Source organism: Rhodofomes roseus (assembly GCF_022264815.1).
Source record: "Rhodofomes roseus strain CIRM-BRFM 1785 chromosome Unknown C8Q71scaffold_32, whole genome shotgun sequence".
Classification (NCBI taxonomy): Eukaryota; Fungi; Basidiomycota; class Agaricomycetes; order Polyporales; family Fomitopsidaceae; genus Rhodofomes; species Rhodofomes roseus.
This window is the reverse complement of record NW_025952988.1, coordinates 387,809-411,046: the sequence shown is the minus strand read 5'-3', so window position 1 is coordinate 411,046 and position 23,238 is coordinate 387,809. Positions and strand designations below refer to the sequence as shown.

General features: G+C 52.7%; 8 protein-coding genes across 8 annotated transcripts; 3 read left to right on the top strand and 5 right to left on the bottom strand.

Moving 5' to 3' along the window:
- Positions 1 to 277: 277 nt before the first annotated feature.
- C8Q71DRAFT_862668 (uncharacterized protein) lies at positions 278 to 669 on the bottom strand (the record flags this gene model as incomplete). The annotated part of the gene is made up of 3 exons (XM_047928057.1): positions 278 to 290; positions 345 to 542; positions 596 to 669. 3 exons carry the CDS (start codon positions 667 to 669, stop codon positions 278 to 280), a joined length of 285 nt encoding a protein of 94 aa, XP_047773702.1.
- Positions 670 to 2,781: 2,112 nt separating this feature from the next.
- On the bottom strand, positions 2,782 to 4,566 carry C8Q71DRAFT_787142 (uncharacterized protein). The gene is made up of 6 exons (XM_047925162.1): positions 4,158 to 4,566; positions 3,862 to 4,105; positions 3,789 to 3,806; positions 3,501 to 3,730; positions 3,322 to 3,447; positions 2,782 to 3,271 (listed from the first exon to the last, which is right to left on the bottom strand). The coding sequence occupies exons 1-6, from the start codon at positions 4,386 to 4,388 to the stop codon at positions 3,086 to 3,088; spliced, it is 1,035 nt and encodes a 344-aa protein (XP_047773701.1). The 5' UTR covers positions 4,389 to 4,566; the 3' UTR covers positions 2,782 to 3,085.
- A 67-nt stretch (positions 4,567 to 4,633) lies between these two features.
- C8Q71DRAFT_787139 (uncharacterized protein) lies at positions 4,634 to 5,529 on the top strand. Its single transcript, XM_047925161.1, has 4 exons — positions 4,634 to 4,772; positions 4,820 to 4,863; positions 4,931 to 5,059; positions 5,116 to 5,529. Exons 1-4 carry the CDS (start codon positions 4,643 to 4,645, stop codon positions 5,476 to 5,478), a joined length of 666 nt encoding a protein of 221 aa, XP_047773700.1. The 5' UTR covers positions 4,634 to 4,642; the 3' UTR covers positions 5,479 to 5,529.
- A 711-nt stretch (positions 5,530 to 6,240) lies between these two features.
- Positions 6,241 to 7,223, top strand: C8Q71DRAFT_787136 (uncharacterized protein). Its single transcript, XM_047925160.1, has 4 exons — positions 6,241 to 6,341; positions 6,391 to 6,434; positions 6,496 to 6,621; positions 6,683 to 7,223. Exons 1-4 carry the CDS (start codon positions 6,275 to 6,277, stop codon positions 7,073 to 7,075), a joined length of 630 nt encoding a protein of 209 aa, XP_047773699.1. The 5' UTR covers positions 6,241 to 6,274; the 3' UTR covers positions 7,076 to 7,223.
- A 170-nt stretch (positions 7,224 to 7,393) lies between these two features.
- C8Q71DRAFT_727602 (uncharacterized protein) lies at positions 7,394 to 9,888 on the bottom strand (the record flags this gene model as incomplete). Its single annotated transcript, XM_047921874.1, has 7 exons — positions 7,394 to 7,496; positions 7,522 to 7,568; positions 7,615 to 7,748; positions 7,786 to 7,843; positions 7,879 to 8,016; positions 8,065 to 8,101; positions 8,414 to 9,888. The coding sequence occupies 7 exons, from the start codon at positions 9,886 to 9,888 to the stop codon at positions 7,394 to 7,396; spliced, it is 1,992 nt and encodes a 663-aa protein (XP_047773698.1).
- A 2,381-nt stretch (positions 9,889 to 12,269) lies between these two features.
- C8Q71DRAFT_717065 (kinase-like domain-containing protein) lies at positions 12,270 to 12,626 on the top strand (the record flags this gene model as incomplete). Its single annotated transcript, XM_047921138.1, has 1 exon — positions 12,270 to 12,626. A coding segment is annotated over one exon (357 nt), but the record flags the coding sequence as incomplete, so codon positions are not given.
- A 1,645-nt stretch (positions 12,627 to 14,271) lies between these two features.
- Positions 14,272 to 15,212, bottom strand: C8Q71DRAFT_727601 (uncharacterized protein; the record flags this gene model as incomplete). Its single annotated transcript, XM_047921873.1, has 5 exons — positions 14,272 to 14,520; positions 14,567 to 14,658; positions 14,792 to 15,011; positions 15,068 to 15,177; positions 15,200 to 15,212. 5 exons carry the CDS (start codon positions 15,210 to 15,212, stop codon positions 14,272 to 14,274), a joined length of 684 nt encoding a protein of 227 aa, XP_047773696.1.
- Positions 15,213 to 18,710: 3,498 nt separating this feature from the next.
- C8Q71DRAFT_717119 (phosphatidylserine decarboxylase-domain-containing protein) lies at positions 18,711 to 23,112 on the bottom strand (the record flags this gene model as incomplete). The annotated part of the gene is made up of 12 exons (XM_047921142.1): positions 18,711 to 18,844; positions 18,902 to 19,091; positions 19,146 to 19,452; positions 19,502 to 19,526; positions 19,585 to 19,722; positions 19,773 to 19,803; positions 19,860 to 19,958; positions 20,033 to 21,306; positions 21,363 to 21,972; positions 22,028 to 22,198; positions 22,594 to 22,852; positions 22,904 to 23,112. The coding sequence occupies 12 exons, from the start codon at positions 23,110 to 23,112 to the stop codon at positions 18,711 to 18,713; spliced, it is 3,447 nt and encodes a 1,148-aa protein (XP_047773695.1).
- Positions 23,113 to 23,238: the final 126 nt, after the last annotated feature.

Sequence of the window (23,238 nt, the reverse complement as noted above, 5' to 3'; positions counted from 1 at the left end):
GGTGTTTGACGAAAAAGGAAAGGCTCATGTTGCGCCTATGTCGAGCGAGACCGTGGCCAAATATGGTGCAGGAATTGAAACCCAGCTTTGTGCACGTAAGGAGTTCATATTTCAATAGAAGGGAACAATACAGACATGGTAAATCATTGACACAGATCATCGGACTTAACAAGACGGATAAATTGGCCTCAACTTATATGACAGTATAAGAGCTAGCTCAGATTATCATAAGGCATAAGGGTACAGTAATAAAGTGTCTCAAAGGGTATAAGACGTCTCAAGGGCTCAGCCTGTGTAAATGACTTGTTCAGCGCCGGAAAATCAATAATATCAATATCACTTACTGTTCTTTCCGTCCAAGGACCCATTCGAGCGTGGGCAGTGGCTGGACACCAGGCTCCAACCATCTCCAACGATGCCCAATGACATGGATTGGAACCGCACACAGGACCATGTTAGGCCTTGCAGCTGGGTGTGTCCTGCGCCGCTGCCGCCTTAGCTGCTTGGCCGTCAGGGCTACCTTCGCCTTCTTCTTGTGGCGGCTGTAGCAAGCCAATGAGTGAACAATCTAATGCTTGAATTAACAATAACTTACACAGGCAACTCGTCCTCAGCCTTGCGCTTCAAGGACTTGGGCAACTCAGGCACTGCAGCATTGTTAGAGGACATTACAGTTCTGTCTTATGGACTGTTAGCTTGGATTGTGATGCTTAGATATGAGAATTACTTACTGTCGATGACGGATGGTGGGGGGAAGAGGGAAAGAGACGAGGGAGGCGGTCAGACAGCGGCCAGGTTTATATACCATCCTCATAGCCATGCACATGATCATAACCGACGAATTGGCCACTGATGGGCGGTGGTGTTTGACGAAAAAGGAAATGCACTTGTCTTGAGCCAGACCATGGCCAAATATGGGCGAGGGAAATGAAACTCAGTGTTCTCTAGTGGCCATGGCCCTCCCCCTCGGCTGACAGGCCGCCAACAGATTAAGAATGGCTGCAGACATGGGTCCCAGATTTGGTACCCGTATTCCTACATAGGAATGGACCATATTGACGATAAGGAATCTACCCCGAGATCGTAGTGGTTCAAGTGGTCATTACCTCCCCCCTTGGCTGGGATGCCCGCCAACCAAACAAGAACGGCTGCAGCTATTGCTCCCAAATTTGGTACCCGTAATTCCACATATGAATGGATCATATTGACTATAAAGAACCTACTCCGAAATCGTAATGGTTCACATGTTACTGGTGGTGGCCTCCCCCCTTGGCTGGGATGCCCGCCAGCCGAGAAGGAACGGCTGCAGCTATGGCTCCCATATTTGGTACCCATACTCCTACATATAAATGGATCATATTGACTATAAAGAACCTACCCCAAAATCGTAGTAGTTCCCATGCTAGTGGTCATGGCCTCCCCCCCTTTGCTGGGATGCCCGCCGGCCGAGCAAGAACCGCTGCAGCTATGGCTCCCAAACTTCGTACCCATACTCTGACATATATATGGACCATATTGACTATAAAGAACCTACCCCGAAATCGTAATGGTTCACATGTTACTGGTGGTGGCCTCCCCCCTTGGCTGGGATGCCCACCAGCCGAGAAGGAACGGCTGCAGCTATGGCTCCCAAATTTGGTACCCGTAATCCGACATATGAATGGACCATATTGACTATAAAGAACCTACCCCAAAATCGTAGTAGTTCCCATGCTAGTGGTCATGGCCTCCCCCCCCTTTGCTGGGATGCCCGCCGGCCGAGCAAGAACCGCTGCAGCTATGGCTCCCAAATTTGGTACCCATACTCCTACATATATATGGACCATATTGACTATAAAGACCCTACCCCAAAATCGTAATGGTTCACATGCTAGTGGTTGTGGCCTCCCCCTTGGCTGGGATGCCCGCCAGCCGAGAAGGAACGGCTGCAGCTATGGCTCCCAAACTTCGTACCCATGGTCCTACATACCAATGGATCATATGAGCTATAAAGAAGCTACCCCCAAATCCCCTTCCTTGGTCTCCTAGAATATGCCCTCCTGCCCATGGTACGCATTTTTTGCCCATAGCACCGGCATCAGACCTCCAATCGCCAAGCGGCTTGGCACCAATGTTCACGCATACAAATGAAGCATTTCGCTATAAACAAGCTTCCTGCCAAGTGCTGTTGTTGTGGCTCTGCACATAGCAAAAATGCGCCTATTAACAAAAAGAATTGCCCACTGCTCGAAAACCGGTCCGCCGATTTCCCTGAAACTTTGCACCCATCATCTACATGATATAGACGTCCTACATACCAACTTTCAGCCCGAAATTCCGGTACCCTCTTTTGTAATTAATTCCTAACTGACCCCTATTAAAGGTCATGTAGACGTACGAGGATATGTTGCATGACGATCTTCTTGAAAGCGTCCCAGTTGAACGGCCCATTATACAGCACGCGCAACGTGCGGTTCAACTGTAAGAGCACCGGTAATGTCCAGTCGTCCGTGGACGGCAGCCGGTCGGTGAACTGTAACATATCCCGTCTACCGCTAAAACTGGGCCGACGCTTGACGGCCTCGCGATAGTACTTCCCCGTGTCTTCATAAGTCCATGGGCCAACCATGCTGGGCGGTGGGCGGCTTGTCCGACGTGGCAGATGTTGAGGTCGAGTGTAGGTACAAGGGCTGCGACGAGGAATGCGAGAGAGTGAGATCGAAGCGAGGCCGCGTAGGCAAGAAACAGTCAAGAGCGAGGTAGAATCTGACCGACGGGATGCTAGCCAGGTCAAGCGCGCACGCCACACCGGCCGTCCGAATTAGACGCTGAGCGCGTCGCACAGATGGCTGGCAACGTCATATGACCGTGTTCCGCGGGCCGTGTTCCGAAGCCACTGTGGGCGCACCTGGTGGATGGTAAGGATGATGCGCACTCGAGACATGGTAAACGTTGAGACCGGAGGTGTGGATGCACGCGCATGGCATCAGGCAGCGGCGCCATGTCAATGTAATAGTCCGGGTATTTGCAAGAAACAGATTGCTAATTCCTCGCATTAAACGGAGTGCTACCACGATACTACAGTAGTGTCACGCACAAACGCCCTTCAAGACCGGGTATGCTTCACCTCCCTCTCCTCCTCAGACAACGTGTCTGCTGTGCGCTTCGCGCTGCCGGACGCGCCAGCAGACGACGACGGACCTGCACTGGAACCTTGAGAGACCGATGCCTTGGATAGCGCGCGGGGCGGGTTGAAGAAGGCTGGGTCCGCGCACGGATCAACCAGCTCGGTCTATCTGTCCCGTGAGTCTGTTGTGCCAGAGATATCCTGTGCGCACGAACCTGATAGGCGCACTTGATCTTGCGCACACGGCACGACACGCACTTGGGTAATTCGGTATCGTTTGGAACACGGCATTCGAGGATGCAAGCCTTGACGCATTGTATGCACATGTATGGCCCGCGAATCTGGTCACCTAGCGCATCAACAGCAAATGCAGAGCACAACCCTGTAAACTCACCACCGTGTCGTTCTCAGCCGGAGGCAGGTTCTCTGGCCTCTTGTACGACCTGACCTTGATCCAGGCCTTCATCTGCAACGGCGCACCGCACCGCCACTCCTGGTTCAGGTATGCCTCCAACGCCTCCGCCGCCTCGCGTCGCTGTTCGTCCGTGACATCTTGCATCCTCAACTTGTACTGCGTCACCCCAGGGACATCCTCCGCCTCGCGATACTGCACAGGTGTGTCCGCTGTACATGTGCGCCAATCGTCATACTCACACAACCGACCAAAGAGGAACAAACGTACCATACAGACGGTCATTGGCTGACCAGCGGGACACAGTGAGCGCACGCACACACGAACACGGTGATGCACTCACCGATCCACATATCCAGCAGAGCGTTGGCCGCCTGCTCCATGTCGACGTCGGTCGACGTGTCCGACTTGAAGTTCAGCGGCTCGCAGTGGCGCCATTTCATGAAGTAGCGGCGCATGCTCAAGCCCGGCGGCCACGCTCCCTCCTCCGGCGGGTCCCAGCAGGCCCAGTCCAGGACGAGCCGCACAAGGTGAGGCAGCGCGACGTCTTTCGATAGATTCTTGAGCGAGTTCAAGAGGTCGTCCGTCTGACGCACGTTTGACTCAGATCATCCGAGACACTGTGAGCACGCGACGCACCATGATGTACTTCATCAACAGGACCTCCGTCGTCTCCCAGTCAAAAGGCCCATTGTACACACCACGCAGGTTGCGGTTGAACTGCTCAAGCAGCTCAGCCGTCCACTCGTGCGTGGGCGGCACCTGGTCCGTGAACTCTAAATGTTTGCGCGTGCCGATGAAATCCACACGTTTCTTCACCGCGGCCCGAAAGTACTTCTGCGTATGCTTCTCCGTCCATGTGCCGACCATGGTAGGTGTTGCGTGTAGAGATGCGATGGGCCCGCGGGCGTGGACAAGCGCGTGATGCGGTGTTGCCAAGATTGATGAACACGGCGAGAGCAGGCAAAGATGCCGAAAGAAGCGACAACGGAACGATGAAGCGCGAAGTGGACCAACAAGCGCCTACCGCTGTACGCGTCAACAGATCATATGATCGCGTCCCCAGGGGCCGCCCAAGTGTCGCGCTCGCGTGTGTGTCTCACATGACCGTGTGTGGGCTACGCATGTTTGCCTTGCGCTCCAAGATGATACCGGGCGTCATCGTCGGTTTCAACTGTACCAACTTCACCATGTATGCATCACCGTTCATATATGGGTGGGGCAGTGCCGAATCAGGACTGCAACGCAACCGAGGTAAGACATTCCCCAAACGTCCGCGCCTCGCACTCATCCAAGCTCAGAAGGAGATACAAAACAGGCACCGGAACCGGTGTCGATTTCCAGCGTGCGAACTCGTCCTCTCTACATAACTGTTTCCGCCGCTGTGCCTACTGACATATGTTTGGTGGCAGTACATTACGGCTCACGAGAAATGCTCAGTTTGCACATGTCTTCAGCATGCTCGCTGTGATGTGCTTCCGGGCTCTATGAGCTGCTCCCAATGCATTGACTTGGGCGTCCAGATACTGTGTACCGTGACCGTGGTGAGCATCGCATTTCTCAATGAACATAGCACCGACCAGGTGTGCTTGGGCAGCAACCATCGAGGGCACGCATGTGGCAGCGCGTCAAGAGTGAACCAGCCTACTACCTCAGCCACCACTTCATGGCCAATCTGCAATTGGTTTTACACGCATGGGAAGCCCAGCGCGCGCGCCATGCGCACGCTTATGAACACTTTCACCACACAGTATACCCGCGTCTTTCCAATCCGCTCTCGCCGCTCTACGAGAGCGATAAGACGGAGTATCTTGAGATTTACTATAGTTGGAGAGCGGTCAAAACAATGACGCTCATGCTATACGCATACGATGGAAGTTACAGGCGCTTGTTACAACGGCTCAGAGAGCAGCGCGCACGTCAGGAGGCACGTTCGAGACTTCGCGTATGGTCTTACTAGTATAGTACATACTTCTTCTTGTGGAATCCAAATCAAGATCATGTGCGTCTATGTATGGATATGCGTGGCGCCCCGCGCACGTTCCCGCATCTGATCTATCAGATATGCTGCAGTGGCCGGCGGCACTTGTACTCATTGTTCGACTCCGATGACTGCGATAAACCTGCCGCAACACACCGGTAACTTGATGTCAGCTATGATATTGACCGGTTGCATTGACACGCCACATGCGCAGCAGAGAGTCACATGCGACGGGAAGTGACGGTCGTGGTGCGTGGTGATGTCCCATGACAGACGCGTCCAAACTCACGGTTAGCATAGCGTCGTGCGAGCGAACGATGTATACAATGTCAGGCGTCAAACGCAACCTACTGCGCGGTGCGCGCACATGAGGTGATCTGCGCACGTTGCACTGATCATGCCGGTGATGATCCCTGCTCGTTCATGGTGAGCTTGCGCGTCCATGCATTCATGGATCTGCCATATCAATCAATGTTCCTCAGGCTCGGAACAACAATCCAAGGATGCGCACCGCATAGTACATACTACTGCGCATATTGCCACTTGTATAAATAGGCGCATTGGCGCAGGACTCTGCGCATGCGCAATACAACGTCGCGACATCAATGCGGATACCGGGGTGCAACCACTGATATTACCGTGTGAATGCAATACTGCTCACTGTGGCCGAACGGAGGTTCGTAACGCAGGAAGCGCCCGCCGCCACACAACTCACATGACGCAAAACATAGCACTCGGTATGTCAGGTGCCGTCTTCTCTTCTCAAATCGCTGCCATGTCCAGCTCCAACACTCCCCAAAGTGTGTCTGCCGGTGGTAGTGGAACGACGTGCGAAGCCAGCGGTGAGTACCGAGCATTTATATTCCAAGTAGCGGACTGACCATTCTCAAGCCGGTGAATACTTAGCGTGCCCGCGCCGTGAACAGCCAAAATCAGTACGGACCCCTGCTAGTTGTAGGTACTCAGTGGCGTCCAGGGCTGACTCGCTACCTACAGATGCATGGTGCCGACCGGTGTGCAATGTGCATCTTCCACCGCAGTGCCAATTGCGACGTACGTCCAAACTCGGAGACATGCGAGCAGTGCTTGACACGCGGATTGGGAATAATGTGCACGGTAGCGGTGAGTGTCCATCATGTCGGTATCTGGGTAACCCTCAGACTAACTGTGCCTGCACCGGCAGTCATCGTGGCCGCACAGGATGAGTGCCGCGTTTGACAATAACCCGCACGAGTACATGTCGGCCGAGTTCATGGCCAAATTCATCAAATTCGCGGCTCCGTACGCGGGTAGGGTACTAGAGCTCATGGGCAAGCGCATGGCGTATACCTGTGAGGCTGACACTCAACTCGTGATACGCGTGGATCAAGTTTGGGACCCTAAGGCTCTGGAGCGTTACTTGGATGAGCGGCGTGCCCGCTTCGACGCGATCGTATGTGAGCAGAACCTCATGGATATGTTATGGCCAGTGATGGACCAGTACATGGGCTTGTACAAAAGGGAGGCAGAAGCGATCGCCCTTGCGGACATGTTAGAGATTGAATTGAACGCGGACTGGAATCGTTTCATGTCCTAGGCATCTTAGTATCTGTATCTCTGTCTAATTTTGAGCGGATCTGTCGTTTGTACATGGGACATCGGGGTGTGATCGGCAATTCCCAGATTAGCGATAGCCTTGTGTGTGTCTATGTACGGACATCTGTAGCGCTCAGAACCGATCACTTCATCACACACAATCGATCAGATTGATCTGACAGCTTGTTATCGTGTCTCAGATGCTGCGGCTGCAATGTGCATGCACACTGAGACCATGTGCGTGCATTATGTTCTCAAGCATTGGGAAGTGAGGTGATGCTGCGCACTCGCGTGAATCCCAATAATGTATGTGCGCATACTACGAAACGCAGTACTCCTCCAAGGGGATCTTGCGCGGGAGGGTGGGATCCCCTGTTACATGGTGCGCGCAGTACCGGAGACAATAGGTTACTTTGAGGAACCTAAGGCATGGTTCGCGATGCTGACATGTGCTTGAGGGGATCTCGCGCACGCGCGCGAGATCCCCTGGGAGACTGTGTGTACTATGTTTGAGTACACGGACGCGTCGTGCGCGCGTACCCTTTCTAGGGGATCTCGCGCGGGTGCGCAGGATCCCCTGAGACCCCATGTGCGTATGCTGTGCGGGTACATGGAGGTATCATACATGCATATACTTTGTAGGGGATCTCGCGCACCCCTGGGGACTGTGTGTACTATGTTTGAGTAAATGGATGTGTCATGCGCGCGTACCCTTTCCAGGGGATCTCGCGCGGGTGCGCAGGATCCCCTTGGAGCCCATGTGCGTACGCTGTGCGGGTACATGGAGGTATCATACATGCATACCCTTTCCAGGGGATCTCGCGCAGGTGCGCAGGATCCCCTGGGAGCCCATGTGTGTACGCTGTGTGGGTACATGGGGGTATCATACATGCATACCCTTTCTAGGGGATCTTGCGCGGGTGCGCAGTATCCCCTGGGAGACTGTATGTGTACAATGTTTGAGTACATGGATGTGTCGTGCGCGCGTACCCTTTCTAGGGGATCTTGCGCGGGTGCGCAGGATCCCCTAACACATGGTGCGTGGTGCGTGCATGGCACATGGGACTGGCATATGTCCCAGGGGATGTCGCGCCAGTGCACAGACCCCTGACATTCAGTACTGGATGTTGGTCTTGACGCAGTCCACATAACTGGTGTTGAGAGGTGCGCAGGGGATCTCGCGCGCCCGCGCGAGATCCCCTGAGACATGTAGGTGCGGCCCGAAGTCAGCACTTGCCTTATATGGTAATGGCCCAAAAAGGAATTACCATATAAGGCAAGCTGAGGGCACGCTGACCCCCCCTGGACTTAGGTGAAGGGGGTATAATGGCGGAAGTACCATGTGTAGGCGTCTCCCTTGATCGCACTCCCTAGAAGGCGGAGTCGATCACTATCCATGCTTGGACCGGTGATCTTCAACGTCTGGAAGTACGACAAGAGTCGTTGCAACCACTCCTCGAATGCATACAGGTCGTCAACACCCTCCCAGGGTGTCGGCATCAGTGGCTTAGCCACTCTGATGTATGCTGGAATGTCGCCCTTCGATTCGTGTGAGACCATTGAGTCCATCATGGTCTGACACTTGCGGAGCGAAGGTCCCATAGGGTCCTCCTTGCCTACCTTAGTAAGGTAGGCAGAGAGTCCCTTATTATGCTTCGGGTTGCCATCTTGGAGGTACGAGTATGTCCCGAACATATCGTACTCCGGCTCCATCCAACGGGACGAGATGGACTCGCCCGTACCGTATTGGAAGTGTACCTCACGCTCCAGTTCTCCCGTTATGGGAGAGCTGGGAGCTCCATTAGGCCTACTGCGACGAGCACCATCCGTGGTGCTTGTTGGTTGGGTCATAGCTGGACGGTTATCCCTTGGAATGCACATATGGGGCGGGGCATCCTTGGGCGGAGCTGGTTGTGCATCCTGGGGGATGTCCGATGACCTCTCCACACCGTTATACCTTGACCTAGCGTCGTCGGCGGTATATTCAATATGAGTATACCCTGGTCCAGAGGTTCGCGGCGGAGACCGTTTCTGGTTGCTGTCCACGGCCGCGGTGTCGTTGTACCACACCGGTTCCACCTCCTCTGTGGGGGTGGGCTCCCGGTTAGGGTACCGAATCCGGTATATCTGACGGCGTGCGTCCACCTTACGCTGTTCAAAGTCATCTTCCGACTCGAACGGCTGTCGAGGCATCGACATCGCATGGCGGGCCGCCTTCAACGCGTCAAGTTCGGCCTGAGAGAACGGCGGCAGTGTCAACACTGGCTTGGGTTTCGCGTGGTCCTCGGAGTCGACCACCTCTTGTACCACGACCGGTGGTCGTGGTATAGCAGGTTGTTTGCCCTTGCCTTGATCCTGGGCCGCCTCCTCCTCACCGGAGAGTCGCTCCTCCTCTCCACTATCCGAGTCGTCGAGTAAATTGATCATATCCGACATTTGGACTTGAACTAGTTGACATTGCGTGTCGAACCGTTTTTCCATAGCTGTAAGTTCCTTGGCTGTTTGCTCGGTCAAGGACTTCATCTCTGATTGGAGCAGAGCTCTCAATCCCGCGAGTTTAGCACAACGGGACCCTTTGCGGGTCCCGGCACTGCTGCTGCGCGACTGCCTGCTGGATGGTCGTGATGGTCCCGTCCAACCTGGCTGTGTGGCCCCCGGCGCCATGAGCTTGCCTTGGGGAAACTCTTCGGGGGCCTGGGGACCTCCTATTGCAGAAGGTCCGACTCCACGGAACGGTGATTCACTCAATTGGAGTGAATTCCGTTCCCCTTGTGACCCTTTTGGGGACGGCGAGTCCGGCACGTCTCCAGACATTACGGGTCTGGAAATGAACTGGCCCCACACGTTACGTGGTTGCTGATAGCGACGGTGTGGAATGATGACGATAACAGATAGCTAGTTTGCTGGTGTTGAACTTCGACTATTTCAGGTGTTATCACACGGGATAGGGCTTATCCTTACCCGTTATGGACTTATGTTCTTCATTGCTACATATTACGTACATTCTTGATGGACTTGATCCAGACCTGTAGCACATGACTTGTTCTAGACCTGTATGGAACATTCCACATGGTTCCATCATATTCCAGATCATTCCTTGATGTTCCATCACATTCCTTGATCACATCACTTCGCATCATTGATCACATCATTGATCTAGGCCTGTCCAGTCCTTTCCAGTGCCTTCCAGCACGTTCTATCTATAGTGCCATATTGCATCATCCTGATGTATTCGCTCATTGCACTATATTGCATCATCATGACACGACATGTGTACGCCTTACTCATCCTGCTACAGGCTTACACATAACGCTTACTTATGCTTACTGTACGATCATGTGATGACTCTCTCATGTGTATATATACTGGGCTGGATGCCCCTGTAATGTATCGGTCTCTCCTCTCGTCTTACGCCTGCTGAGTCTTCCCTCTCAGTCTCTTGAGACCTTGCAAGCCCTCCATTGACTGCTGTCCTTAACTGGTCTTGTAGTCTGTTAAGTGTTGCCTTCACACTAGCCACTCCCTTTTCACTCCTTGTTCAACAGCTGGCGTGTTCCTCGAATATCGCACTTCTTGATTTAGAAGTTCGATATGTTCGAAGGACAGTAAAAAAGTGTAATATCTCACACTTGCTGCCAAAGATACTGTGCACCCAATCTCTATTAGAGAAGTGCGGTGTATCCGAGGACGACGAGTGAGAAGAGTTGCTTCCCACTCGCGTGGCGTCGACCTTTATGGGGTCGGCGCCAAACACACGCAAACTAGATAAATACATGTTTCCGGCGAGAAATAGTCCATGACGTGTAATACAGTATGTACGGAGTAATGGCCCGTTACACATTTCCTATCGCAACAGTCCGCTCGCTTTATCGAACCAGCCCGCTTCTTCCGTCGGATGGGACATCGTCACCGACCAGCTGGAAGCTCTTAGTGATGCTCAGGGTTCGACCACCGAAGCCCTTGACCAGCTCGATGGTGGGCTAGCCACGCTCTCCGCCGCGGTCCAAGGTATTCAAGACCAGCTGTCACACGGGCTGTACCTTCCGGACGATTATTCCGGAACTCCTCGTCGTTTAGTCTTCACCATGTCTAGGGGTTCGATGGCTCTCAATCCACGCCCCATGGGCTTCACCCGTAGCGTTGCCGATGCTGCTGCTGACCGAGAGGCTGGAGGGTCCGGAAGGAATGGGGACGGAGGGAACGTTCGTAACGCAAGCCCTTCGCTCAACTGACCCCATGTAGTCGTCCGTAGCACCTTCTGTAACCGTGTGCTTGGCTTAGTTGGAATGTATTCGGCCCGTTCGTGTTCTGTTCCCCAAGTCCATACTTCTCGGGGATGCCTTGCGCCGTACCGCCGTCCCATTTCTCGCCCTGACGCGTTCATATGTTGTTGATTCCGTGCATAGACCGTGGGCCATGCCCACAGCGTGTCTAGGGCCAGCGCTTACGGGCTAGGGTGGGCGCCTACTGCGACCCTACCCGACCCTACCTAGTCCCTTAACCTAACCAAGAATGGCTGCAGCTATGGCTCCCAAACTTCGTACCTATACTCCGACATATATATGGACCGTATGGGCTATAAAGAACCCACCCCGAAATCGTAATGGTTCACATGTTAGTGGTTGTGGCCTCCCCCTTGGCTGGGATGCCTGCCAGCCAAGGAGGAACGGCTGCAGCTATGGCTCCCAAACTTCGTACCCATGGTCCTACATACCAATGGATCATATGAGCTATAAAGAAGCTACCCCCAAATCCCCTTCCTTGGTCTCCTAGAATATGCCCTCCTGCCCATGGTACACATTTTTCGCCCATAGCACCGGCATCAGACCTCCAATCGCCAAGCGGCTTGGCACCAATGTTCACACACAAATGAAGCCTTTTGCTATAAACAAGCTTCCTGCCAAGTGCTGTTGTTGTGGCTCTGCACATAGCAAAAATGCACCTATTAACAAAAAGAATTGCCCACTGCTCAAAAACCGGTCCGCCGATTTCCCTGAAACTTTGCACCCATCATCTACATGATATAGACGTCCTATATACCAACTTTCAGCCCGAAACTCCGGTACCCTCTTTTGTAATTAATTCCTAACTGACCCCTATTAAACGCTGTACCTCATTGACTTTGGCTTGGCCACAAGATATCAAGACTTTGTTGCCGATGAACACCGGTGCTCCACTCAACGCAATACACTGGCAGCATGCTGGGTACTGTCCAGTATGTCTCTCTCAACGTTCACAATGGCACTTGGCCCTCACAACGGGATGATCTGATATCCCTGGCATACGTTCTGGTGCATCTCGCTCAAGGTGGCCTCCCTTGGCACACAGTTAGCTTTGATGATGTCCAGAAGCCGGAGTTGATTTCTTTGATAAAGAGGTCTACACCTGTACATCAGCTTTGTGAGGGCCTCCCTCTAGCATTTACGTTATTTCTTGAGTACTGTAACTCCCTTGGACTTACTGATGACCCAGACTATAAGTTCATTAAGTCCCTCTTTATGGATGTACTGGAATCACACCCTTTCAAAGCCAACTTCAATTGGCAGCTTTGATGTCACACAATGTGGGGTGTACTTGTAGGCATACGTATATGTTGTTTCACGTAGATGTACCACCAATTAAGGGATTTTCTGTGGTTGGTTTGGTGGTGATGACCAATTTGATTGATTATAATCACCAAACTTGGTTGCCAATCACCGAGGTCATTAAATCGCCAGATTCAGTTTTGTTCCATAAAAAATCAGAGATATAGTCAGATAAGCCCCGTGCATCGTATGATCCGTGATCAAATTGCTCCGATTTGATGAGGATTGGTGAGGTTATTGAGTTTTGGTGAATCACGTGACTGCGGCAACACTACTGGTATCACTACTACGAATGTGGGGAGATGGACATCTATTTTGTTGCAAGTGAAGACCAACTTGCTGATGCCTTGACCAAGAATGTTCCCTTCAGCGGAATCAAGAAATTCAGGTCTTTGGTTGGCATGATGAGATACTCGACATCTTGAACAAGTGGGAGTGTTGAACTTCTGAGTTTTCAGTGTTCTTATCTTATCAGTTATGTATGGATATGGACTTATGTTCTGCGCTGTCAGATTACATACGTTCTTTGATGGACTTTGCCTAGATTATGTCATGTGACTTTAGTCCAGATCATTCCATGATATTCCACAATATTCCTTGATGTTCCATGATGTTCCATATCATTCCTTGATGTCCCATCACGTCTTATATCACTCTTTGATGTTCCATCATGTCTCATATTATTCCTGATGTTCCATCACATTTCATATATCTCTCCACATCAAACTCCGAGTTTTGGCTTACTCATGCTGCTTACCAGCTTACTCATATCCCCAAAACCTCGGACTTAGTGCTTACTGATGAACCACTGATACAGCATGTGACCTGTATCAAATGTGTATATATACTGGGCTGGTTTGCCCTGTAATGAAAACGATCCTTCGTCCTCTCCTCTGCCTGCCAGCGTAGGATCTTCCCTCTGGGACTGGTCTGTTCACTCACTCTTTAGTCCTTCACTGCCACTGGCTTACTAAGCCTCAAACCTCTTTCTTCAACACTCCAATTGGCCATCACAACACGGGGCCAGATATGCTCATTGTGCCTTGCAACAGGCTCAGGCCCGGGCGATGAGTGTGTGACGGTGTGGCCGCACAGTGGGAACGGAGAGCGTGTCTGACAACTCTGACATATTTGTGAGCCGAGGCTGCTTAGCGGCAGGTGCATTGAATGGTATTGTGGAGTCATCTAATGACCCTACAGTGCACTTTTTACAGAGCAACTGCATTGCTGCCACCATGCCTGGATAGCATGTAGCATCAAACATTGAATCAGCGAGCAAAGGAGTCGTACATAGTAGCAGAGTCGCCACATTCTGTACATCGTGGAAACTCATGGCCGGTGAGATGGGCCACTTGTTCTTTGAAGGGTCGTAAACTTGATAGTATGCCTTGGTCGCATCTTGCCGCGACGGACATACGAGCTGAAAGATGTCGTTGTGGTCGGTGATTCGGAATGAAGGGTACATGGGCACAATGACTGGAGATAACTCCAAAGCCTCAGTATCTGGCTGTATTGGCAGGTTCAACATTGTCACAGGAGTTAGTGATGCAAATGATGGCAGTGAGAGCTAAGCACGTACACTGGCACTTGTCCAACATATCGGCAAGATGGATCACTGCCATTGTTGCTGGGCCTCCTGGAGATTCTCCTTCTGTTGTACTCCCTCAGTCAGCCATTTGTCGTGTACCTGTGTGTGCTCAGACAGCCAATCGGAAGGCATGTCCTTCCACAGCCACATAGGCTGTGCATACTGGCCTGAGTGAATCAGAGGTGATGGTTTGGTGGTTGTACTAAGTGATGTAGTAGGAGCTGAGCCTGCCAGCTGAGTCTGGGCCTGTGAGGATGAAGATGCCATATTAGGCTGCGAAGAGGGTGAAGCAATGGCTGGCTGCGCACAGTGAACGGACACTGGAAAGTTCATAGCACTGGCCTGCAAAGGCACTGAACCTGTGCCTGGGTAGGAGGAAGAACCATGCTGTGAGGATGTAGATGGGGCAACCTGTGTGCCCAAAGACAACTGCAACGCAGCAGGGGGGCCGGAAGCGGCATGTGCAGTCTTTGCATTCGAACGAATCGAGTGTGTCAGAAACAAGTGTTATTCAGATTATTGATATCATGTGTAGATCACACACCTCTCAGCCAAGCCTCGTCCTTCCCAGCAGTTCCACCTCCACCTGCCCAGCCTGAGTGCGTGCCCGGGTCGGTGCAATACCAAAGCAGAAGAGGTCCATTGGGGAGGTAAAGATCCCTATTGATGTGATGGACAATATCTTGTGCTTTGACAAAAGCTGAGCAACATGAGACAGGGGGAGGCGTGTAAAGTACGGTAACAGGACACGACGGAGTCAAACACTGTCAGTGGTGTTACATCAGCAGCAAATTGCAATGAGTGAGATAGACCAACATACACAGCACTGAATGTGGCCATGATTGGAAGGTGTAGCAGACCCAAGAGTTACGGTAAGGACAGTGAGTAATGTTAGGGATAGAGGCTTGATAGCCTCAGAGCACACAGAAACTAGTTAGAAGTGTTTACTTACTGAGTGGCTGCATTGGTGAAGGTTTGTTATGTGCTTATCTTACTCTCCTTATCTTTCCTTTATTCCACTCAATGGACATCAATGTAGCGCTTTCATTGTTTTATTACCAAGGTATTGATTAACGACATTTTGATGCTTTAGATGTGCTTGTAACTTTATCTACTAAACAGACTATTACCGAGTTTCTAGTATGTTCTTACTCATTATGATCAGATGCTTTCAGTACTGATACAAGAGCTATTGTATGCTTGGTAAATGATGGTTATTACCAATCAATTACTGAGTTATAATGGTTTTGTATTGGAATAGACAGGAATGGCTGTGCAACAATTACCAAGCCATTCCCAAATCCATGTTGAATGGCTGTGCTATCCTTAGGCTGTACACTGAAAATGTGGACTCTTGCATGCCTCGGTAATGCCTCGGGAATCACAGTCCTGAAACAGTGGCTGTACTGTGGCTGTACTAGGATGACTCGGTAACATAGCTTGCCTCATTGGAAACAATGAAGTGTAAGGCTATGATCCTATTGTTCTCCTAGAATGGCCTCTGAAGCGGTGTAAATGAGTCAAGGACATGTACTATACACTTCTACAACACTCTTTGATTTTCTATATACTTCCATGTAGCTCCATTGGCTGTGTCCTCAGGAATGGCATAAAAGGCCATTCCCAAGCATGGTCAAGGACATCTATCTTCAATCCACCATCTACTCTTCACCAAAACACACCCTGTGTGCCACTCAAAGTCTTACTTTGCCCCGAGTGCTAAGTTAGCCATACTAGCCACTCAACCACTCTCGCCGAGTTCTTAACAACGCGCTCTAAGACCTGCAACAGTGAAACCTTACTTAGTACAGTCCTCACGCTACTAGTAAGGTTTAAGTAACCCATTGACTGACTTCACAAGTTGAGTTCAGTAAGAGAAGGTGCTTAGTCATCATCTACTTCTGTAAACTTGTTACCAACATCAATAGATCTCTGTATCAACTAGTTCCATACTAGCACGTCTCAGTGGCATTACTATAATTAAACTGGTTAGCCTAACACAACTCACTTGACACTAAAGCAAGCCTTATAGCCATTAGCTGGTTGAGGATTAATTGCCTTAGTGAGCCCCTCTTGAAGCACAGCCTTGTGCTGCTACATTAGGGTTTTGTAACCTGCCATCGTCACTGTGCAGTCAAAGCTAGCTGTTGAGACTTCCATTCAACTTCTGTTGTGTGACTTCAAAACCGAAAAGGCCCATTCCTTTGGAATCAACCTCTGGATACTAATCCTCTGTATTCAGACTTCATCCTCTATTCTAAAAAGCTCTAAACCTTGGCAATAATCCCCATTCATTGCCGACTTAAATCCACTCTTAGCTTACTCTTCCCAGTTGAAGAGCAGTACTGCATACTTGTATAGCAGCACTGACTAAAGTCCCACCCTCTTTTGTATTTGTTGTGGATCTGGTATCCTTATTACAGCTCAACTTTGTGCTGTCTTGGTAATTGCATTGCCGAAGATTACCGAGGATTTTACTGTCTGTTACCGCTTTGTATAGGCAATACAAATCTCTATCACTGAGGTTACTATTCCTATTGACTCAACAATAAACTCGGTAACTAGCTGTCTATAAACAAAAAACAGAACCATAACAGATAAGGGATGGGTGCAACAGTGGCACACAAGCAGGGGATCACCCAGAGCACCAGTGGGCATGCAGAGACGTCGCTGACTACCCTGCCTCTTTATATACTGTTCCACTTACAACGTACCATGTTCGTCCTTCACAGTTCTCACTCATGCAACAATAGATTGAAAGATTCATGGAGAACACAATAGATTGAGAATCAATAGATTGAAAATGTGATAGATTGAGAACACAATAGATTGATAATTATGTTTAGGCGATAACATGAAACTTTCATTCTTTTCAAAACCACTTCAAAACCTCAAAACCTGTCCTCTGAACGTTTGAACGTTTCGTTACAAAAGTTTCAGTGAAACTTTCCACAACACTTTTGCAATTGCCACAGGTTTTGACGTTCCCCTATGTTACGTGAAGCGTGACTGCCGCTGACACCTAGAGCACTAGCTCTCAACCTAACCCTAAACATAGGGACCTTAGGTTCTAATTGTCCTTGGATGGGGAGGATGGTCGAAGACGCTGCTAACTCCGTCTAGCAGGTCAAGCGGGGAGTTTCTGATATAAGGAGCTGGTGAAGCTTCAATAGATAACCAGGTCAAACTGAGGTTTGACTGCTACTGTACACAGGTCTTATATACATGGGGAGTTCAGGGCAGGTCCAGGACGAGTCACAACTGCCTAGCCAATAGGAGCGCAGGAGAGTGAGTCACGATGAGTCAGGGACCGAGTCATAAATGATGAGTCATGTATGAGTAAGGGACGAGTCACGACAAGTCATACTGAGTCAGAGAGCACGTGAACTGCCCGGGTTGGACCAGAGCAAACAGCAAAGGAGTCCAAAGACTGGAAGCATAGCATCATGGGGTTGGGCCCATGCTAAGGTAGTACAATGGTTGAGCGCAATAGATAAAAACAAACATTGACATAACACCCGAGGAAAGGGTCGGTGTGAACTGCTGGCGGTTGTACACCTTCAGATGCTGCAGTAGCAGCTAGATGACTGGCCAAATCTGCCTGGCAAAGGGCTACAGCATGGTGCTGTACATTGCGGCGATGCTTCATCATGAGTTTGTGATTCATCGCATACCTCAGAGCTTGAGGCCTCGGAGCATCAGGACAGCGCAGGCATCGATACAGCCCAGTGTTATTGTCGTACAGGAGATCTTTCCCACAGTGTTGAGCCCATACCAGGTATGCATAGTAAGAGGGGCACACCTTCCGTGTTCTGAAACTCTGGGGCACCCATCGCGCTAGGTATACACAGAGGTTGGCCGCGCAAGCGCACCTCGTGCGAGGAGATCGAGGTCAATATCGGTCAGGCCGCGAGCACACCTGTGAGAGCCCTGCGAGCCGACACGTGAGCAGCGCAAGGGAAGTCAAGAACGAAAATCTTACAGTGACGGATGTAGCGGGCGCACAAGGCCGCTCGTCGTCTGCTTGCGAGAGGTGGTGGTCGACGAACGAGCGCAGACTGCAAGCGCACCAATATTCTCAGGGCACACCGTGGAACGTGATCAGCGCGTTGGCGCCGCCGCCTACGACTGGGCTATGATCGTTTCGTTAGCTGTGTGTCGAGCAGCGGGCTGGAAAGCAGGGGCGCGAGATGAGTGGAGGAACGAGGTCAACGCCGGGGAGCGAATGGCTCGGCACTCGACGTTTTCAGGTAGGGGCTCGTCCTATGTCCAGCTCGTTACTGACTCTAGCCCACTGTGCGTTCGACCTTGCACAGAATTGAGGGGAATGTTGGTAGTAGATACATAGATCATGATGGTCGACTGTAGAGTCCACTAGGTGTGTTATGAGTAACGTACTGAGCCAAGCAGTTCGAAAGCGGAAATAAGACACTACGATCTAGATATGTTTCGAAGGTTCCTTACTACGTTCGACGCCTTCGACCAATACCCATCCCGACACGAACGAGAGTCTCTAGGCATGCCCGGCTATTGATGATGAGGTCCTCGTCCCATTCTACAGCACCCTTCTCGAACAGGACCACGAGTGTGGAGCCGCCTAGTGTTGACAGGCACAGTCAATATTCGCATGCGACAGTAAATTAGACATGCGTACCGAAGGCGAAGTAACCAAGCTCCTGGCCCCGCTTCACCTGCTGACCTTCGGCGACAGTCGTCTTGATACTCCCCACCATCATCGCACCGATGCAGACGGCCATGACGCGGCCGAAGTGTGGGCTGTCGATCGGTATCACCTTGCGCACATTTTCGCCGTACACGTCGAGCGCTGTTCGAATAGCTTGTGGCTATTGCAGACACCATCAGTCATGGCAACCACGATGAAGAACCCGCGCACTCACGTTGACGGTGTAGTACTCGCCCGATATGTCGGACATGGGCCCCACGGTACCATCCACGGGCGAGTGGAAACGGTGATAGTCTTGGGGCGCGAGCCGAAAGATGCACAAGGCCCCACCCAGGTATCGTTCTGCCTCGGCACGGTATTGCTCGCCGAGTAGTCGCGCGACGGTGAACTCCCGCCCCTTGATCCATAGACGAGTCGCCTCAGCAACAGTCTCGAAGACCATGAGGCGACAGTCAGCACCCGAGACGAGACGTGACGGGTTGTCAGGTTCTTCTACAGGGCGCGCAGTAGGTTTCAATTTGCTGTAGAAGCATGTTAGGGCAGGTGACGCCACACGAACCATGTCCTTACCGGTAGAAGAACTGGTTGAACGTCTCTGTGTGCATATCGGCAGGTTAGAATATTAGTGTACGCATACCAAGAGAAGCACGCACTGAAGGAGTCCAATGGATCGAGGATTTCGTCGACTTTCAGGTTGTGGAAGGCAATAAACGAGGGGATGTCTCGCGCCGACTCGGGAGAGTCGTACTTCAGCCCCTGCTTGATGGACATTGACTTTAGAAGCCGCCGCGCTGTAACCCGTGTTCAGGTCGGCTCGTAAGGAGCAAAGATAGATTGTTACCTCGCGCGCCTTCCATGCGACTCTTCCAACCCTGCAACCACGGTATAATGAGTACGCGTGTGCGTAAGACGATGTGCGGAGGAATACCTTATAGAGGAGTCTGATTCCAAGCCGTACATAAACCTGCATCTTCTCTTCTTCAAGCTGGCCCGTGAGTCGGTTCTGCACAATGATGTTCGCCGAGTTCTACAACACCACAATAATAGTCGAGTTAGTCAAACGTTATTTAAACACGAAGCGGTACAGCGGAATCATCGTACCGCCCCAAGTTTGTAATTCCCGCTCGAGACTTTGGATATAACCTTGGTGTACCACTTGCGTTGCGCCTGGCTCGCAGTGACGAAGTTGCCGACCATGATCCTATCAACGGTACTCCAATCTTGACTCGCGCATGTCGCGATATGGGTAACGATGTCAACCTCGCCCTTGGAGTTCAATCGCGGCCGATGGCATAGCGGGCAGACCTTGATGTTGATGACACGTTCATGCAGGTCCTCGCCTGCCTTGCCCGTCGATACCTCCGAGCTCGACGGAGAAGACCCGCCACTCGGTGACGACGTCTCTTCGGGGTCTGAGTACGATCCTGACCCTTGTCGCGCGAACGTCACACGCGGGACTTGGACGGACGAGTTCGATCTCGAGGTCGATAGAGACGCTGCCGCAGACAAGGACTGTTGCATCGGCTCCGTTGGGTAAGATGGAGGCGGTGCTGGCTTCTGCAACAGGTCTGGGTCCGAGCTACCTTCCTTCGGCATACCTAGTTGGTCCATCATTGGCCCGGAGAAGTCGAGCTTGTCCAGGTTGAGGCTGAGCTGATGCTCGAATCCGTTCCCTGTAGCCGCGGGCGTGACGGGTGCGCTCGTGTCGAACACATTCTCCTCCGGGTCGATGAGCTTCTTCTCGGAGCGCGGCCGGCACAGCTCCGTCTCGAGACACTGAATCGCCTCGTCGTAGGTCAAGGTATCCTCGCGAGGACGCTTGTTGAAACGGGTAAAGAACGAGTTGACGGTGTCTTTTGAGAGAGTGGATCCGAGCGAGTCGAGCATCGACGTCAGCTCGATGTGCGAGATGGCGCCGGTGTCGTCCGAGTCGTACTGCTTCAGGTATTGCCTCCAGAAGCGCTGCCGAAGCGCATCGTACGGCTGGTATTTGGCGCGCATCGTGAGTACGGGCTTGTGTCGCGCTTCCCATGGCATTTCCTTCGCCGTCGTGAGCTGAAGCTTGAACTCCTGCATAGGGTGGCTGCCATCGACATCTTCGGGGTACAGACCAGTTGCCTCGTCCTTCTGCGGCGCGTTCGCGAGCAACTCCGAGACGTTGAAGCTGGCGTCGCCGACGTGGTCATTCGACGAGAGCTTATCCCAGTCGAGGACGGTCAACTGGATCTTGAACGCTGTCTCGTATCGCCGGACGTGGAAGAGGAGCTTCTCGTCCCAGGTGGGGTTCAGGGAATGCCGGATCACACGCGTGCGGAAGACCTTCTTCCCAAAGGAGATCACCACGAAGGGGTCCATGTCCCAGCCCGTGCGAGTCACTAATAATAGGCCTCACAATGAGCGGTGCTCGCGGTACCACGCGAAGCTCACTTACTGTTCTTCAAGCGCGGCAGATCCGCGGCGCTCTGGATCTCAAGCATGACGATGCCCAGAATGTCGTTAGCGGCCGAGAAGTTGAAGTCCGTCTTCTTGTTCCCGATGCCGCCCCAGCTCTTCCGGAACTTCGCGCGCGACGCCATTCCCGGTCGCGGGGACGCAGGGGTGGGCGTACCCAGGCCAGAGCTAGGGCCGGGACTCGACACGGCAGGCGAGTGGGGCGGTGACGGACGTGAAGGGCTCGCAACGGGCGTAGTCGGCGACTCGAGCTGTGGTTTCGCGGAGTTGGATCGTCGAGGGAATATCCTTGGGATGCTCTTGAAACCCGCCGTACCCGGGCGCGCTGGCGTAGGCGTCTTCACGATTGACGGGGTTGAGGGGCCGGCCGCAGTCGGCGTTGTGGGTGTCTCGAGGGACGGGGACGGCGGGAGCGTGAGGGTCAGGTCGATCGGGGGCGGCGGGACGTAGAGGTGCGCGAGGGGCGGGGTGTACGGTCGCGGGGCCTCTTCCTCGTCGTCGTCGCTGCTCTCCCCTTCGTCGGAAGTGAGGCCGTCATCCTGAAACTCTGGTCCGATCTGGTTCGAGCGGATGGTACCAATGCCCTCGGTCTGTGCAAGACGCGTCGTCAGTAATGCGGGCCGCAGCGACTAGCGTGCGACGTACGGGAGGGGCGGACACGAGGCTAGGTCTTGACCGTTTGACGAGTTCTGAGAAGAGCTCGCTGAAGTCCTGTGCGCTCTGGCGATCGGCGGGCGAGACGAAGCCAAGCTTGAACTGGATGGTACCGGCAGCGGCGATTGATACTCGCGTGGAGACAATGGGGGCAGAGATTGGCTACGAGGTGGAAGCATTCAGTTTACTCGGGGTGCATGTGGGGACAACGATATATGCGAGACAGTCGTCCACTGGCTCTTGCGATGGTCACCATCTGCCACTCGCGGGGAGGCGCGCGGACACAGCCCAGGGCGCCGTGCGAGGCTCACTATAGATGCACATTGCGTGCCCGTATGCGAGTGACTGTGCACTACCTCTATCCGGCTCTGCTGCTCAGAATACGCGTCGACTCGCGCCAGTAGCACGAAAATATAATCGCTGGAGCGGCCAAGCGGGGAACGGCCAGCGCAGTGGGTCTGGTGTACAGCAAACCGCCGACGTGCGGTACACGGCTTTCCTACAGCACCCGCACACGCGGGGCGGGATAGATGAAGTAGAGCAGACCAGGCGCGTACCTTGTTCTCCGCATCGTCGAACGCGAACGCGTTTCCGTCCCTAAACCAATCCTCGAGGGGGATGTTCGCCTCTCCGAGGTAGTCCTTGCGGAGCATGTCCTTGTCCCATACGACGAACTCGACGACGCCGAGCCTGTCCGCGAGGGAGAGGTAGATGGGAAAGTCGAACGTGGCATCGGCGGGGGCGTACACGGGGTTGATGGTCTTCTTCACGACGCCTGTCTGGTGTCTGTCCCTGAGGAGCGAGACGGCGACGAACCTAGCAAGCCAGCGTATGAGCACCGCCCACGAGTCGCGTGCGGACACTCACGGGTCACTGAGGCCGCTCTTGTCCTTTGCGACGAGGTCTCTGCAGCCGATGACCTGGAGGCGGAGGAGGGCGACGGGGAGCTCGGCAGGGAGGGGCGAGAAGGTGTTCCTGCCGCTGCCCCTGCCGCCGGAGACGCGGGCGGGGAGGCGGGCGGCGGTCTTGAGGGCACGGCCGATCTTGAGAGTGCGTTTCTTGGGGACGGCGACCATGGAGAGAGGAGGAGGAGAGGAGGCAGGCCGCCCGTGTTGCCCTCGACCTGCGCGGGTGGCTGTAACAGCCTACAATTAACACTTGCCTTTTCTGGCCAGCGACGGGTGCGGTGCCGCCGACGCCCG

Bases quoted from the DNA above. Each gene is read 5' to 3' on its own strand.
- C8Q71DRAFT_787142 (XM_047925162.1), bottom strand. From the start codon at position 4,388: ATGGTCGGCACATGGACGGAGAAGCATACGCAGAAGTACTTTCGGGCC. The intron at 4,106-4,157 runs GTGCGTCGCGTG...AACGTGCGTCAG, and splicing joins TGTTGATGAAGTACATCATG to ACGGACGACCTCTTGAACTC. The intron at 3,272-3,321 runs GTTCGTGCGCAC...CGGGACAGATAG, and splicing joins AGATCAAGTGCGCCTATCAG to ACCGAGCTGGTTGATCCGTG.
- C8Q71DRAFT_787136 (XM_047925160.1), top strand. From the start codon at position 6,275: ATGTCCAGCTCCAACACTCCCCAAAGTGTGTCTGCCGGTGGTAGTGGA. The intron at 6,435-6,495 runs GTACGGACCCCT...CGCTACCTACAG, and splicing joins GCCGTGAACAGCCAAAATCA to ATGCATGGTGCCGACCGGTG. The intron at 6,622-6,682 runs GTGAGTGTCCAT...CTGCACCGGCAG, and splicing joins GAATAATGTGCACGGTAGCG to TCATCGTGGCCGCACAGGAT.
- C8Q71DRAFT_787139 (XM_047925161.1), top strand. From the start codon at position 4,643: ATGTTTGCCTTGCGCTCCAAGATGATACCGGGCGTCATCGTCGGTTTC. The intron at 4,864-4,930 runs GTGCGAACTCGT...GTTTGGTGGCAG, and splicing joins AACCGGTGTCGATTTCCAGC to TACATTACGGCTCACGAGAA. The intron at 5,060-5,115 runs GTGGTGAGCATC...GTGCTTGGGCAG, and splicing joins AGATACTGTGTACCGTGACC to CAACCATCGAGGGCACGCAT.